Raw genomic sequence first — 17,852 nt, forward strand, 5'->3', positions numbered from 1 at the left:
CCCCACTCTTTCTCCCTCTTTTCTCTTTCCCTCTCCCTCTCTTTCCCCCCCTTCTCTCGCTCTCTCTCTCGCTCTCACTCTGTCTCTCTCGCTCTCTCTCTCTTTCTCCATCTTTCTCCCTACTATATCTCTCCGTCTCCCTCCTTCATCCTCCCCTTAGACATACTCCCTCTCCCTCCGTCATTTCTAAAACAAGCTAAGAGCAATGATGAATGTGTTTAGTCTGGTCGGTGAAAGCATTATAAAGCATCGGGTGGGGGAAGAACCCCGAACCGTCGCCAACGTTAACCACTCCATCGACTTTCAGCGACTGTTGTTTGTGTAGTCGGCACACTTAAACGTAATTCTTTCCAGTAGCAAACAGGGCGAGTTTGGACACAACTCCAATTTCAGCTACTATTACCGTCAATTGTGCCCCCATTATACAGTCGAAATGCATCCCCCTGTATACATTAATGGCAGGTCTGTTTTGTTTCCATAAACCCTCTTAGGGTAAGTTGTGTTTGGAAAGGGGCATACATTAAGAGTGCATTTCCTTGTTTTGAATGGAAGCCGAGAGCCTACTGTATGGCTATTCAGAGGAACCGCTGTCGGCTAATGGTGAAATGTTTGTCTCGTGCGCAGTGGTTCAGAAGTAGACGATCTTAAAACAAATGTAGACAGGGTCGTTAATCATCTGAGGCAGTTGTGACGACAGCACGGACCAACAGAAATTAACACTCCTGAAAAATGAAATGCTTTTTTTTCATGACTTTGTAAAGATTTCTTTCTTTCTTTTTAGCACTTCTTTTGCAGTGTGTTGAGTACCAGATTATCTGTTTTATGGGTTGGTATGTTTGATGTATGCAATGGGTTGTTAATGACATTTAATTAAAATGTTTTCTCATATACTGTAAAAGTACATTGAAATCAAGGTTAGACTGTTATATTCACCAAAGAAGAAGAAGTCTGAACTATTACCAATGCACCTTGCTATTTCCAGACATCACTACACTGTCCTGTTTTCCTGTACAATGTGTCCAATGTGTGTCTTCTTCAACTTTGTCCCTCATTCTTGATTCAAGTCTATTCTTTCCTCCAAACATTTCTTCAACTCCAGTCATGGGTACCACGGTTGCCACAGGTCTCTGTTTACCAACCTCTGCCTCATCAAATCCCTCATCCCTCCTTCCATTTGACCAACTTTACAATATTTTACAATCTCTCTCACCTTCATACCACATCTCACACTTTCACCCACTAAAACACACTCGTGCCTCCAGTAACATACTGGTATAAGATCTGTAAGAAGTGTAATGTTTGAAGCATTGAAGAACTGAATCCAGCAACTACATCTATAACCATGATTATGGTTGATTGATTATATTGATTACTGATTATATTATTCATTAATGATGTGCTATGTTTGCAGAGTTGGAGTCAATAACATGTCAGCCCAGTCAATGAATTGAAATTATTTTCATTACTTGTAAATTGCCCATAATTGGGAATGAGGCTTATTTCGATTCTTTGTATTTAATAATTTAAGTAATTTCTTGATTTGACTCAGTTAGACTGGAATTGACCTGGGCCATGGCATTGTGTTTCTAAATGGGCTTCAGTCTGCAGTTGAAGTTATGCTAAGACCTCCTTTGTCTTCTTATTCACAGGCTGGTCAATGAGAATGAAGTGAAGCAGTGGAGAGAGCAGGCGGAGAAGTTCAGGAAAGGTATGTCACCGCAATCTCCTTGTTTCCATACACTGCCTCCCCATGGTTAGGTGAGGAATTGCATCCATCCCTCGCATTTTATTGCTGAAGAACACAGATGGGACTATGTTTGTGTGTCTGTGTGCCTGTGTGTATTGACACATTTTGTGTGTGTCTGCCTGCGTATATGTGTATATGAAAGAATTTGAACAGCAATGACATTCTTACATAGCCTGTTCAATAATATGCCAGAGATACATACAGATCCACATATACAAGCTTGCTGAAGTACTGTACTGTGACATTTGGTACCCAGGTCCATTCTTCCCCCCTTTGTTCTGCCTTTCAGACCACGCTGAGCTGTTAGCCAAGCTGGAGCGGAAAGAGAGGGAGTGTGATACCAAGACACAGGAGAAGGAGGACATGATGAAGACACTCAACAAGATGAAGGACAAGCTGCAGAGAGAGGGGGTGGAGCTGCGTTCGGCCAGGGAGCAAGTCATAGACCTGTCCTCCCGCATCAGCGACATAGCTGTGAGGATACCTCCTTACTGTATGAAACCCTCTCCCAGAGTTGGTTTTCCATACTGTATGAAACCCTCTCCAGGGTTGGTTTTCCATACTGTATGAAACCCTCTCCAGGGTTGGTTTTCCATACTGTATGAAACCCCCTCCAGGGTTGGTTTTCCATGCTGTATGAAACCCTCTCCAGGGTTGGTTTTCCATACTGTATGAAACCCTCTCCAGGGTTGGTTTTCCATACTGTATGAAACCCCCTCCAGGGTTGGTTTTCGGGCTGGAAGCTGTTGCATGTCAGTGATAGGATTTGTAATTCAAACCATCGTCAAATTTTGCTGGAAGGCTTGAAACAGTTTATATGTCACCAAACAATTTTTATTTAAGACATGATGCTAAGTGCATCAAATGTGTATAATATGTATTTGTAGAGTACAGTATGTTTCTCTAGAGTATTGTATATTTAATATTACTTAGTCCCACAGTCCTAATTGTTACTGTTGCTCTAACTGTAACTTTTTGTTTTTCCACCATTAGGTTGGCAGCGTACCTTTCCCCCCTCCCCCTCCACCCCCTGGCGACCGTCTGGCCCCTCCCCTTCCCCCATTGACGGCATCCAGCTTCCCTCCTCCCCCTCCTCCGCTGCCTTTCAACTGCCCGCCCCCTCCCCCACCTCCACCTGTAGGCCCGCCCCCTCCTCCAGGAGCTCCGCCCATCTTTGGGGCCCCGCCTCCTCCAGTCCTACCTGCGTTCAATACAGCCAACAACCTGCGCTCCAAGTCCATCCCCCAGCCGTCGCACCCGCTCAAGTCCTTCAACTGGGCCAAGCTGGGCGAGGTGAGAACCAATCCTCTATTCATACAAAGACCATTCAAGGCCAGATTTACGCACAAATCACAATTCTAGCACACATTTTACCTCACCTAAGACAATCAAGAGCATGCATATTGAAACCAAGGTGTCTTAACAACAATAATGTTGTACATATAAATTACACTATTACACACACAAGCGTGAACACACTTAACAGATGTAGGTGATACACAATATTAATAGCTAAAGCATCATAAACAACACTTTGTATCGCACATATATATGTTATTATTAGTAGTAGTAAATACCAATAGAATAACTCAATGAGCCAATTGAAATTGTCATTATTACCCTGTGATAGCTTTATAACTTCATATTAATCTGCAATCATCTCGGACATAGCATATGCAGCCCCCCACCCCTCCACACACACACACACACACACACACACACACACACACACACACACACACACACACACACAATCTGTCCCAGATTATCCCTGAATTACAATGTAATCCCCCCCATCAACTCATGGCCACCCTGTCACCTTTTCCCCCCAGAATAAGATCACTGGTACCATCTGGCACGACATTGACGACCTGCGGGCCTTTAAGATCCTGGATCTGAAGGACATTGAGAAGATGTTCTCAGCCTATCAGAGACAACAAGTATGGAAGCTTTGAATTGATTGAATATCAGTTAGAGGGCATGGGATAGCCACACCATCTTTGATCATGTTAGGTTTGGTTAACAAATCCCTACCAGTAGTTGTACTTTGTGCTTTTAAATATGTCATTCCTATTGTCAAATATCATATGCATTGAGTTTGCATTTGTGTTTGTGCGTGCTTGTACTGTGCTGATGTGTATGTGTACTGTGCTGACTCGCGTGTGTGCGATTGTGTGTATGTGCGCATGTGTGTGTGTCTGTGTGTGTGTGTGTGTGTGTCAGTCTTGACAAGCATGTCTTGTTCGCTTGCTGTGTTGTACAGTAGAAACTTGATGCAAGTGATGCATTTGAAACCTTGATGTACAGTGCCTTGCATAAGTAATGGGACAGTTTAGCATTTTTTATTTTTTTGGCTCGACAAAAAGTTTGGATTTTAAATCAAGTTAAATCAATCTCCAGATTTAAATCCTATTGAACATGCATTTCATTTGTTGAAGAGGAGACTTAAGGCAAGACGTCCTCAAAACAAACAACTGAATATGGCTGCAGTACATGCCTGGCAGAGCATCACCAGAGTAGACACGCAGCATCTGGTGGGGTCAGTGGGTCGCAGACTTCAGGCAGTTATTGCATGCAAGGGATTGTCGACCAAATACTAAATATGAGTGCTTAATTTGGACATTTGATAAATCTGTCCCATCACTTTTGGTGGCCTAAAATAGGGGGGACTACGACTAAGTGTCATTTATGAAGGGTGAAACCAATATATACACAAATACCATCAAATGATAGCTGAGAATCTTGACTTTAACCTCACAGTAACTGTTTGATTTTAACTTTTGGAGTGTAGAGCCAAAAGAAGAAAACCTGCTTCACTGTCCTATTACTTATGCAGGGCACTTCAACATTAGCAGCTGTTCACTGCTGAATGGCCTATTGTGTAGATACCATAACATGCAGTCGTTTCTTCAGAACATTTGTTGGGGGCTGGCAAGATCATCAGGGGCTATGGTAACAAAAAGGAACGAGGCAATGTCATTGTCGTCATGAGGAAATCAGAAATCATAATCTTGACAAGACAGGGAGAAAACATACAGAGTTAATAAGTAAGAATAGGGAACGCTACATGATACCACGTTACTTGTCATAGCTTAGCTGCTAACTTGTTATTAAGGCTAATTATTATGTGTATTCTACACATGTGGTAGAAGCTGATGTACAATTAGTTGATCACATAGCCTATGTAATTAAACTAATTACAACTAGTCCTGTGACATCAAGGGGTACTGTAGCTTGCCCTTAATAGCTTGCATTTGCCCAATTGGGTGTCAACACCAAACAGCTGGTAATATCATGGGCACAGACTAGTACTAAGACTGTTATAAAATGTTTCATATTGGTCATCATTCATCATTTTGGTGAAAGTTGTTTCAAAGACTTTAATCTGTCCATGCTTTCACGTATAAATCCTTCTCTGTGTTGTCCTTGTAAAGAGCCTGTGAAGATGAATAGGTCATTTGAGGTTTGGGACTGACAGTGATTTAGAGAAGATATTTATTCATACACATTTTGCAGGTATTAGCCAGCGCTACAACATGGGTCCTAGTTAAGGATAAAGCAGCGAAAAACCCAAGATCCTATCCTACCATGACAATGCTGTTCCTCTTTGTAAGCCTGTCCTACCATGACAACGCTGTTCCTCTTTGTAAGTCTGTCCTACTATGAGAACACTGTTCCTTTAGACAAGCCTGTCCTACTATGAGAACACTGTTCCTTTAGGCAAGCCTGTCCTACTATGATAACACTGTTCCTCTTTGTAAGCCTGTCCTACTATGACAACGTTCTTCATTTTGACAAGCAAAATATTCCATGGATGGCATTCCAACTTTTATATGTGGATATTTCGTTGTTAATTTAAATGTAATTAGACCACCATTAACAAATTAGATATGATAAGAAAACTTAATACGAGCCCTTGACGAATAGCCAGCCCCCTTGGTAGAAACCATTGAACTTTTGCTTGTTGTGTGTAGTTATAGGCTTTGCTCTAATGCAGCAGTTCCCAAACTTAGGATCAGGACCCCCCTGTGTTTAAAATTGGGCTGCCATCTTTGCTGCTTGAAATGCTAACCTTTGCATGTGTTTCAATTTTTGGTCTCTATGCACTCTTCGACTACCTGGCAGGAGCTGCTCACTAACCAATCATTCAAACAGGTGAGTCTCTGGTTCACTGTGCACTTCTCCCTCACGGTCACCTCTTTCTTCCTCCCTCCTCCCTCCTCCCCCCATTCCCTTCTCCCTGGGCTGCCACCAAGACAGACATGTGTTGAGTCTTGTGCAATAAAAATCTGAGATAATTGGGCAATGAAATTCAATCTAAACGTTTCCATCATGTTGTATCTGTCAGTCAGCTTTCTGTTCTTATTGGGGAGATCTTGTTGAATGTGGGTGAGGCAAAGCATTTGAAAAGTAAATATGCAGCAATGGAAAAACAATCAGTTATGTTATCATTTAGTTGTTCACACAGTAGCACTTCACAGATCTCTCTAATTAGGGTTTATTATGTGTCATTTAATTAAGTGTAATTTCACTATTAATCATCCTCACCATCATCACATTCACCATCATCGGTTCCATCATCATTTTCTTCACCACAATCATCCCAAAAACAGTAGAGTGGAGCAAAAGGCCATATTGATAAAGCCTCTATTAAAATAATGTTCCCCAGCACAGAAAGTTTCCCCAACCTTTTAATCACCCTAGTTTTTAACAATTATAATCATTATCATCGAAAAATAGAACGCCACCCTTCTGCTATATTTGGCGAAGCACATAAACGTTGACCTGGCACGGACGTTTTGAGTGCGTGGCTAGAAAAGGGGTTTGGCAAACGGGAGTGGCTCCCTTGACCGCACGCCAGCCTCACTATCCTGCCAGTCACTGTAGGTCACCGCGGGCATGGAAGAAAAGCTCTCTTTCTTTGGAAGACACATCTGTTTTACATACGTCATCCCCCCTGTCACCGCAAAAGGACATTTTTTTTCAAGAGCAGGAAGCCTGCTTGGGCCATAAATAGAATACTTTTAATATTCTCAAACCCTAGCCCAAAGTTTTTTAAAACATCTATTAATTCTCCCTTGTGGATTTTTGAATACTGCATTTGTGTGAAGCTTACAGAAATATCTGACACGGCCCTAGCTCAGCTTCCTGCCTTCGTTTAGAGTGGTTTATGGAACAGCCTGTGCTATGTTTTTTGACTGTGACTCACCATCTCATCCCTCCTCCTTGGTTTAGATTCGCTGCTCGCCCCAAAATGGACTTTTGATGCTCTGTTTTTCATGGCTTTTCTGAACTGTTTTTATATGCCTGCACTGCCTCGGTTCAGAGGGTTTTTAACAAGACATGGATTATGCCCAAAGCGGTGACACATGACACCTGACATAAGCATTTAGTGGCATTTACAAACCTTTCCTCCTGTTGCCTCAAAACAGGGGTGGGGAATGTATTGGCACAACCATACCATTTCATCAGTACAGTAATGTACTGGCGACATTTAGTTGTGAATTAAGCTTCAATCTGCTCAGAAATTCCCTACCCTTCCTCCAAACTGTCAATTCATGTCATTATTAAGAAAGTGCCATTATATGTGATGTCATTCCATGCTATGAAGTGTTCAGGTGTCACTGCAGAACAGCAAGGGTGTTATGATTGCATTATCCTCATTTTGTCAACTTGAGTGTTGTGTTGATAATTGTACACCATTCGAAGAAGATGACCTTGTTCTCTGTGTTCTCTTGACAGAAAGAGACAACAGGCTCCATGGATGACCTGTACCTGAGCACACGCAAGGTCAAGGAGCTGTCGGTCATCGACGGTCGCCGTGCCCAGAACTGTGTCATCCTGCTCTCAAAGTATGTATGCACGCCGACCACAATACTCAATTATGTCACGGATAACACCCAAAACTGGGGGATATTAGTCATTTATTACATCAGATACTGTGGATGCACTGTGTCCTTATCTTATCTTATGCTGCCCTCAATATTATTATTCAATTACAAGGCCACTGCTTAGTAATAGGATGATAACTCAATTGTAAACTCTGTGGTGCTGGGTATGTACTTTGCTTCACACAGGAAATTGTGTGTATTTTTAATGGACCCATGAGGACATCTGTTTAGGAAATGCAATTAGTGCCCCTCTGACAGCAAAAACAACAGACATTAGGAAGTGGTCCAGGTATGGCCACAGCCCAGTATTGCTGATGAAAGAAAAGAAAGAAAGTGTACAGTAAACATGTTGTCTCGAATGATGTACAGTAGTGTACTTCCTTGTGTGAATTGGTGACAATTGTACAAACATATGACTGAAAAGTTACTGGAAGGTGTTGTGCTTATTTGATGAATTTTCAAGGATTTAAAAAAATAATAGTAAATTCAAGTTGTACTCTCCTCTTTTCACCTTATTATGACGTTTTTCATGATAATAAACACTTTAGCCGACCCGTCACAAGATGAATCGGCGTCACCTTGAAACTCCTAACAACAGATCTCTATGACAAGATGCATCGTTCACCCAACTTGTGTCAAAATTGTTGTAGTGGTGTCGGAGATAAAGCGTGTGACATACGAACGGACTAAAGTGTGTGACATACGAACGGACAGAGACCAATCCAAAAATGACACAAATAGAACAGCTTCTCCTCGGGAGGACATTTAATCACATAACTTCTTGACAAGGACCAATTCTGGTCCTGCTTGATAATATGGCCACCAGTATACAGTAGTATCTATTTTTAACAACTGAAGTCTGAATTCCCTCGAAGAGAGATGGATTTGTCTCAACACACTTCATAAATCAATAAACAGGATGTCAAAGCACTCTTGGTCCCTTCTCCCCATTGACAACAAGGCCACATGGCCTGGAGCTCAGGTCCCTAGTTGATGGGAATGGCCTAGGATGCAGGCAAAGCCCAAACCAGGTCAGGGACTGATCCATATAGGGCTTTGTCATCCAACTAATGTAGAGTCCCATTGATCAGGGCTCGGTGCAGTGGACATTGATCAACCTCACTGACAGCAGCTGCTGGCAGGGCTGTGGAGGTCCGCTAAGGTCTGGTAGCAACAGTTACTGGTAGTAACTGTGGCTGCAATACAACCACAGTTACAGTGGAGTTACGGGATGATGTTGTTTCCATTGTTTCTTCGAATCAACAATCAAATGAGTCAGTGAGACGGATGGGTTGGTACAAGATGTGGGTAGTTGTGTGTAATTGGATTGGCTCTCAAGGATAGGGAACTGATTTTGGCAAGGCTCATTGGTTAACCACGTTGCATAACACTTTGCCTGGTGGGATTAGCATATGAACTTTTTTGCATTAACCTAGATAGATCTGAAATTGTTAGGCCCTGCAGGTTTGATATTCATCACATGGGGGTTTAAACACACTACAGGGTCGACCATACTGTACTGGCTCGGATATTTTCCTTTCACATTGTCCTTTCCGTCACTGCTTCAGCGTAATGACCATGCCGGCCCAGTACAGCTCAGCTTGGCTCAGCTCGGTTCAGCTCTGTGGTGTAATTAACACAATAGATAACACAATAGCCCTCTTGCCTCCAGTATAATCACAAAATCTCTTGTGGTCTCTCCCTTTATCCTCGCAGGTTAAAAATGAGCAACGAGGAGATCAAGAGGGCCATCCTAGAGATGGACGAGCGGGAAGAGTTGGCCAAGGATATGCTGGAGCAGGTAATCTGTCCTCCATCTTGGACATTTTATTGTCAGGGACAGTCACCTCTTGTGATGAGGCAACCAATGTCTTTGATCTTCATTGTTGGAGGAAATATTGTGCACTTTAAGTTGATTTGATTGGCTGGTGCAAGCCAATGGAAGCTTGCTATCCACAAAATACATTAATTCAAAGGTAGATTGATAGTTTTTTTAAACCCCATAATTGATTGGTTATTTGGCCTACTTTGCCCCATTACTGGTAATATTCACATGGTCCACAGTCCACAGGACCACTATACTCAGAGGAAAATAGATTAATTATTGCCCCATCGATTAATTATTGCCCCACTTTTATAAATAAAGGATGAATAGATTAATGAATAAATAAACAGGAATTTAAAGTAGTCTTTGGAGAGGAAACTGAACATTTGCAAACAGTATAATGACACAAAGGGTGATATGAGTGTGTCGATATCATTTTGACATTTACATAGCATTTGACATGTTTTTCAATGTATAATCAGATGGTTCCTTACCTTGAAAGTAGTCTATGGGCCAGGAGAAACTAATCCATATTTGTTTAAATAGCTACTAACTTCAGCTAACTTTATCCACCGCTAGCAAAAATGATGGGAGTGATTGGGGAACAAAAAAATTGCCCAAATCACCTCAAATGAACTCTCTGACTTGGTTGGAAGTTGCTTTGAGGCAATTGGGCCACAATTGTATTTTTTTTTCCTTCCCCAATCACTCCTATTGTTTTTTTTTGTTTGCGGTGGCTAAAGTTATCTGAAGTTACTAGTGAATATTTAAACAACTCTAAACCATGGATTACAGTTTCTCCTGACCCATAGACTGCCTTCAAGGTAAGGAACCATCTGACTATGATTTCATGAAAAATATTCAACTAAACCTTTAATGATATATTGAAAATGATTTAAAGATTCTTTAATGCACTTTGAATACAATTTAGATTTGATTTGAATTCTTCTTCTGCAGCTCCTGAAGTTTGTCCCTGAGAAGAGTGACATTGACTTACTGGAGGAGCACAAACATGAGCTGGAGCGCATGGCCCGCGCTGACCGCTTCCTCTATGAGATGAGCAGGTGAGATCAGCCATGACAGTTACTACAACCCATCACCAATGAGATTATGCATCTTTTTACTTAAAATGACCCAATTCTTATTGAGGGCACTAATTTTCAGTCAAGTGCCTTGCAGATTATGGAACATTTTGGAAGCATCTTCACTTTTTTGCTCAGTCAAAATACCACCAATATTCACCAATTACTGCTATGTTTTCTGTTGAAATGTACACATCACCACTCTCTTAAAACACAATATAGGGTTATCTCAGATTAATTAAAACACAAACATAAACATAAAACATGTTTACAGTGGCTACATACAGGATGATGAATCGTATTGTGTTTGTCATACAGAATTCATCACAAATCCATGGTGCAGATGTTTTTCCATATTTGTATATAGGCTTTGAAGATGCTTTATGTATGTTTGATGTAGTTACACACTTGATGTGCCCAAAAGTACAACCTTTATGCAGGAGAGATGCTGAGAGAGGATGGCGGGGGGTACACAGATACAGTGTCTAAATCAGCAAGCCATGTCCCTTTTTTCAAATGTTTCATCTCAACCCACCAAGTGTCCCCCCCTTCCCTTACTTCACCCCCTATGTATGTCTAACATGCCCTTGTGTTGATGCAGGCTATTTGACAATGAAAGCCCCGGTGAAAAATGAGAAAGTGGAGTTTTGGAGGTGGGGGGTCTCTTGATTTGAAATGGCGCTTCCCCGGAGACAACTCTAACTCTCTTGTTCTTTTCTTTTTTTGCTTTTCTTTTTTCTCTTATCCATCCCTTTCATCCCCTCATCCCACCGTCAGAATTGACCACTACCAACAGAGACTCCAGGCCCTGTTCTTCAAGAAGAAGTTTGCAGAGCGCCTGGCGGAAACCAAACCGAAAGTGGAAGGTGAGCTGGAAACAAGGGTTGGGGGGTCGAGGAGGGTTCAGTAAGATGCAAATGAGGAGGATCTTCTTATCTGTGGATTACCAAAAAGGGTAAGAGGGGGGTAAGGAGTGGAGCCTAAGGTTGAAGAAGGTAAAATTGATTAAGATCTAGAGGAACAGACTCAAAGATTATAGGGAGTGGGAGAGTGACCATGCAACTTAATTCTTAAACACTTCTAAGTAACAGACTATTATATATATATATATACACACACATATATATATATAATACACTATACATACTATGACTTTGTTGTATATAACTGGTTAAAAAGATTAAAGGTGACTAAAAGGTGAATATAGATGATCCTACCAATCTGAACCAGAACTGGAAAGAAGAGGAGCCATTATGAGGAAGAGAGGAACCGAGAGATTGCGCACCAGACATAATAACAAATCAATTAAAAAATATATCATTTTAGCGCTTCAAAATGATATACCACCAAGAGCACAAACCTAGAAAAAACACAACAAACAGAAATAGAAAAGAAAAGAATGGACATATCGAATTAAACATACAAGTACTGCAGAAATAAGAAAATAATAATAATAATAATTATTGTTTATTGGAGGTAGTGGTTGAACTTTGGCCATCTTGTGTCTGTGTTACCTATCATAATACATTGCTAATGCTAACTGCTTTTTGCTCTACGTCTTCTCTCTCCTCTCTCTCAGCTATCCTGAATGCGTCTAAGGAGGTGGTTCAGAGTAAGCGGCTGACCCAGACCCTGGAGGTGGTCCTGGCCTTCGGGAACTTCATGAACAAAGGCCAGCGGGGCAACGCCTACGGCTTCAAGGTCAACAGTCTCAACAAGATCGCCGACACCAAGTCCAGCATAGACAGGTCAGTAGTGGACAGACACCAAGTCCAGCGTAGACAGGTCAGTAGTGAGACAGACACCAAATCCAGCATAGACAGGTCAGTCGTGGACAGACACAGAGGTTAAAGTTCACACAGCCAGATAGGGGTTTGTCGTGAGTTGACCATCACATTTCCAAATCAAGTGTCAAACTCTTGTAAGACCGAAAATAACTGCAATTGATGGAATCCCAGCCAATGATATTGACGTAAACCTGAGTCATTAGTGTGTGTGTGTGTGTGTGTGTGTGTGTGTGTGTGTGTGTGTGTGTGTGTGTGTGTGTGCGTGTGTGTGTGTGTGTGTGTGTTTGTGTGTGTGTGTGTGTGTGTGTGTGTGTGTGTACTGTGTGTTTGAACATTACGTTGTTATAACATGCATGACTGTGTGTATGTTACAACAGGAACATCACCATGTTGCACTACCTAATCATGATCTTTGAGAAGAACTACCCAGACATCCTGGCCATCCAGCAGGACCTGGCTAGCGTACCAGAGGCAGCCAAAGTCAAGTGAGTAGCTACCTGACACAGACCAAGGACCATATCACTTATCCTTCATCCTAACCTTAAAGGGGCAATCTGGAATTCAAATGACAACAAAGGAGGTAACAAGAGCTGTGAAGTGAAGTTTCGTCCCTCTGTTGGTATTATTTACTGACAGCACGGACATTGTTGGTGTTCCCTTCAAATAACTAAGATAAAAATGAGAGACAGAATGGTTTGTGATGGTTTGTGATGGTTTGTGATGGTTTGCCTTATCACCGTGCCTTATCAGATAGATAAGGAAAATCAAGTTTCTTATAGTGAATTACAGAGATGAAGAGTGTAAATGGTTTAAATGTCTTAACGAGGACCAGGCAATGGGGCCAATTTGTTTTGTTTTTTTATTTATATAAAAATAGGCGCAGGCAGAACTGGATCAGTCTGGTTCGCCCATAGTCCGATATCAACAATACTGCGCATCTCATGGTCTGCTCTCACACTGCCCTCCCAACTCCACTCTTACTCTACTCTAAATCCTTTGTTTTGTAAACTTGTGTATATCGGTCCTTTTATTTTTCAGCATTGTTTTATCAAGTTTTTGAAACTGATGACAAATTCACTCAGAGACAGGATCACACCTCCCCCAACCACTCGTACTCTAGATCACTGCACATTACCTATTTGAAACAGACTCCCTTTGAAAACAGAGATCATTTTGTTGGTAGATATTAGGCTGCTGAATCTCTCTCTCTCTCTCTCTCTCTCTCTCTCCCTCCTCCAGTCTGGCTGAGCTGGAGAAGGAGGTCCACAGCATTAAGAGTGGACTTAAGGCTCTAGAAGCGGTGAGTTGTCAATCATCTTTGAGTGTGTGTGTGTGACGTGATTCTGGCAATCTTCCCATGTCTTTAATTATGTTCTGGAACAATGAAGTGTTAAGCATCAATGTAACACAATGAATTCAGAAGAGTCACGTTTGCCCTCTATCTAAAGCACACACACGTAAGAAAGCAGTAAGAAAGCGCTGATTGATCAGTAAGAAAGTCTCCCCATTGTTCATTCTCTCCCGCCTTCTCTCACGTAAACACAAGCCCATCAGCCGATAGCCTTGGCGGCGCCTACCATTATGTTTAAACTGTATAAAAGACAACCCTGATAATCGCCTCTTCAGACTTGTGCTGAACAGACCCCTGGATCTACGCTGGGCTGCTGTTACACTCTTGTCTCTTGTTTGCAAGCAATAAATACCGGACTCAGATATTGTGGCTACTCAGGACTTGTTTCTTGATTCTTACCTCTGAAGAGCTGAAGTACAGAGTGGTAAATCCGAGACTTCCACCACAGTGAAAATAATCTAAAAGAACAACACAGGTAAAACAGGTATATGCAGCCAGGTGAGGTTAGGAAAGCCAAAATGGACTTCTAAAAGTACCTCACCCTCATCCAAAACATCACATAAACTCTAATACATCCATGATATTGTGAATGTTCCAGGAGCTGCATTACCAGCAGAGCAGGACGAGGGATTGGGGGGACAAGTTTGTCCCTGTGGTGGGAGACTTCATCACCGTGGCCAGCTTCAGCTTCTCAGAGCTGGAGGATCTTCTGAACGAGGCCAAGGACAAGGTAGCCTTCATCTGTGTATATGTGCGTGCGCGTGTGCGTGTGTGTGTGCGCACAAGGGTGTGTGTGTGTGAGCGGGTGCGTCTGTGAGCGTGCTCCTAATTATTTGTTCAAGGAGGAGTGCCGTAAAAAAGGAGGGGAAAAAACGGGCTGTTAGGACGTCAAGGGAAAAGCACAGCCGAAGCTGGGTTTGCTGTGGGACCACAAAAGAATCTCTGTGTACTGGTCCAGACTTCATCTACTCGAACACACTCTCCTGTGTGTGTGTGTGTGTGTGTGTGTGTGTGTGTGTGTGTGTGTGTGTGTGTGTGTGTGTGTGTGTGTGTGTGTGTGTGTGTGTGTGTGTGTGTGTGTGTGTGTGTGTGTGTGTGTGTGTGTGTGTGTGTGTGTGTGTGTGTGTGTGTGTGTGACCCGCCCACCAGAGTTTCTAGTCAGAGAGGCCATTGGGCCAATAGAGGTTTTCCGGTTTTCCATGCATAGTGATTGGAATGGAAGGGCTTACATACACATCTCCACATTCCAACAAGATGGACAAATATGGATTGAGACAAATTTGCCTTAAAGGGATAGTCCCCCCTTTTTGATTAAGGTCAGCACTTTGAGAGGGAAAACTGTTACTAAAATCTGTTGTGTTAAGCAACCCCTGTCCCCGCCCACCAACCAATTCCCCACCCGGGACTTGAACTTGCAACCTGCCGATCACCCGTCAAATGACTGAACCATTACACATGGTACAACCCTGCATCACCCACGTTCCTGGCTTTCTAACCTGGCAGTGAGGGGCTAGCTGGCTGGGCAGGTGGCAGGGTGCCAGGGTGGGAGGAAAGCAGAACACAGGGTAGAGCCATTGGATAGCTGTCTGAAAAGCTGTCAGGACGGCCGGCTTTACACTGCCAAGGGGGATCTGTTCCAGGGAGCTGACTGAGGAGCCATTGTGGGGGGGCTGGCAAAGTGAAGCTTCAGCACTTTACTGAAATGCTGTCCTGAGAGTTACGTTAACCATCAGGTTGAGGGGGGGGGGGGTAAATGGAGGGAAGTTGGGTAAAGAAGGAAGTTGAGCATCACTGTGCTCTCCCATACCCTCACCACTACTACAGTATGTTAAACCAATCTCCATCCTCCTCTCATTTCCTTCATCCACTCTGATCTGTCCACACAGTATTGTGGATACCTATCCAGTCTAATCTGTGGTTATGAAGTGAAGGAGACAAGGAAATGGGGGGTACAGTATATCAAGATGCAGTCAGTCCTCCTCTCTGAGTCCCTCTTCCTGTTCCCCAGTCCTCTCATCCACATCCTCCTCCGTTCCCCTCCTCTCCTGTCTCCTCTACCCAACATACAGTCTCCATGACTAATGATGTGGTCAAATTAGTCCCACCAGGCAGCTCGGTAGAGTGCGCGTGTGGTAATGAAACTCTGGGCTGGACAGTGTGTGTGCAGATCTGGAGGGATGAGAGGAAAATGTTTGACCAGAGACATAATTACAGAATAGGGACTGTCGTGGTGGTTGCCGTGGTGACAGGGCTATAATGACAGGATGGGTTCGCATCTTCAGACACAGAAACCCAAGGACTTTTCTATCAAACACAGTCTGTACACGGGTCGCAAACAGTGGCTAACATAGTCCGGATGTAACCGAACCCCAGTCCTGGCACTGAACACTGGACAGCTGGGAGAGATGGGAGCAGACATATGGTGGTCAAATCAAGTAGATTCCTGTGTGTGTGTGTGTGTGTGTGTGTGTGTGTGTGTGTGTGTGTGTGTGTGTGTGTGTGTGTGTGTGTGTACTTTGCACACATCTAATAGAACCGCAATAATAATATGTATTCATTCATATGTATTCATTATATGTGACATATATATATATATATATATATATATGTCTTTGACTTATGCTCTCAAGTGCATGTTCAGGTTTAGTTACTACTTACTTACCTTTGAGAGGTATAACTTCAACTTCCCAATCCTATGTCTCTCATTCTTTCTTTCCCTGTGCAGTTTTCCATGTCTCTTAAACACTTTGGAGAGGAGCAGGGCCGGATGCAGCCCGATGAGTTCTTCGGGATCTTCGATACATTCATGCAGTCATTCAGCGAGGCCAGACAGGACCTGGAGAACATGCAACGCCGCAAGGAGGAGGAGGAGAGGAGGGCACGCATGGAAGCTATGGTGAGAGAGAGTGGAACACACACACACACACACACACACACACACACACACACCAGGCAGGACATTCTGCATTACAGGGGGGAGGAGAGGAGGGCACACATGGAAGCTATGATGAGAGAGAGTGGGCTTTGCTTACTTGCTTATGGTAGTCCATTATATCCGATGATGACTTCCACTTCTGCCTCTATTGGTGAGTTTTGGTATGACTGTAGAGTCAGTTTCCATCTGAAACCCTGTGCACCCCTTGCTTGCAGAGCTGGTGCCAGATGGAGCAAACGGCAGCAGTATACTCCAGTTTTGTTTGGTTGAGACGGCACTTTTTCAGGGATGTTTTTAGCTGGTCTTCATATTGCTTTTCTGGCCACCTGCAGAGTGCTGGCCTAGGGGCAGCTGGCTGTTCCAGATGATGGAAAATAATTGTGGGACAACGTTAAAACCAAACATTGCACAGTTGAATGTGGTAATACCATCATAACATGTTGGTTTATGGTTGTCATAGATGGTCATCATCCAAAGTTGCTATCATTGTTTATCATGGGTTGAAAATTAAAGTTTTCTTTGTCAACATTGACAGTTGATAGTCAGCATCAAACCATCTCATTTTTGAAAATAATAGTTTATATGTAAACCAGAAATAATACCAAATATACCAGAAAGGACTGAAATGACCATGTTGAAACAAAGGTCCTCTGATGAGGGGGGGCGGTGGCTGGGCTAATACATTTTTTTTTAAAAACGTCACAGCGATTAGGCTTGGAGAACTCTGGTGGGAACAAGACAACACTCCAGACTTAAACACCTAACCCCCAACTCTCTCTCTCTCTCACACACACACACACACACACACACACACACACACACACACACACACACACACACACACACACACAGGCCAAACTTACTTACAGTATATTTATGGAGCTAAGTGATGTAGTTGATAAGTGCTTGAGTAATTGGTAGACTAACCTCAAAGACTGCACTCTGGGATCTGTTTTATGTGTGTCTAATTGTCTGGTTTTTAGTCTCTGGTTTTTCCATTCCATTGTGTCCAACCATATTTTTGGCTACTCTCACTCCATGTCTGTCTGTATCATTGCACTCAATAGACTCAAAATGTATTAAATATATTGCATTTCAGCTCATTTTAGGAGAACCACAGCAAGGGGGTGTAGACTTTTGCAGTCTTCTCTGTTTTAGATTTTTTATAAAGTCTGTCTGTCATGTGCCGACATCTACAGTGCCTTTATAAAAATAAAAAACAGAGGAGACCCAT

The 17,852-nt window shown here is 42.8% G+C and overlaps 1 protein-coding gene across 1 annotated transcript in view; it reads left to right on the forward strand.

Annotated features, from left to right (window-relative positions):
- daam2 (dishevelled associated activator of morphogenesis 2) overlaps window positions 1-17,852 on the forward strand; it is a 98,122-nt gene that overhangs the window by 78,599 nt on the left and 1,671 nt on the right. Inside the window, exons 12-25 of the mRNA XM_083684053.1 lie at window positions 1,650-1,708; window positions 2,037-2,221; window positions 2,741-3,040; window positions 3,580-3,687; window positions 5,873-5,902; window positions 7,490-7,599; window positions 9,355-9,439; window positions 10,421-10,527; window positions 11,323-11,411; window positions 12,125-12,293; window positions 12,710-12,817; window positions 13,572-13,632; window positions 14,282-14,413; window positions 16,409-16,579. Of these exons, the coding sequence (XP_083540179.1) occupies window positions 1,650-1,708; window positions 2,037-2,221; window positions 2,741-3,040; window positions 3,580-3,687; window positions 5,873-5,902; window positions 7,490-7,599; window positions 9,355-9,439; window positions 10,421-10,527; window positions 11,323-11,411; window positions 12,125-12,293; window positions 12,710-12,817; window positions 13,572-13,632; window positions 14,282-14,413; window positions 16,409-16,579 (1,714 nt within the window). The remainder of the gene's footprint in view (window positions 1-1,649; window positions 1,709-2,036; window positions 2,222-2,740; window positions 3,041-3,579; window positions 3,688-5,872; window positions 5,903-7,489; window positions 7,600-9,354; window positions 9,440-10,420; window positions 10,528-11,322; window positions 11,412-12,124; window positions 12,294-12,709; window positions 12,818-13,571; window positions 13,633-14,281; window positions 14,414-16,408; window positions 16,580-17,852) is intronic.

The sequence above is a fragment of the Argentina silus genome, assembly GCF_951799395.1.
Source record: "Argentina silus genome assembly, chromosome: 13".
Taxonomy (NCBI): domain Eukaryota; kingdom Metazoa; phylum Chordata; class Actinopteri; order Argentiniformes; family Argentinidae; genus Argentina; species Argentina silus.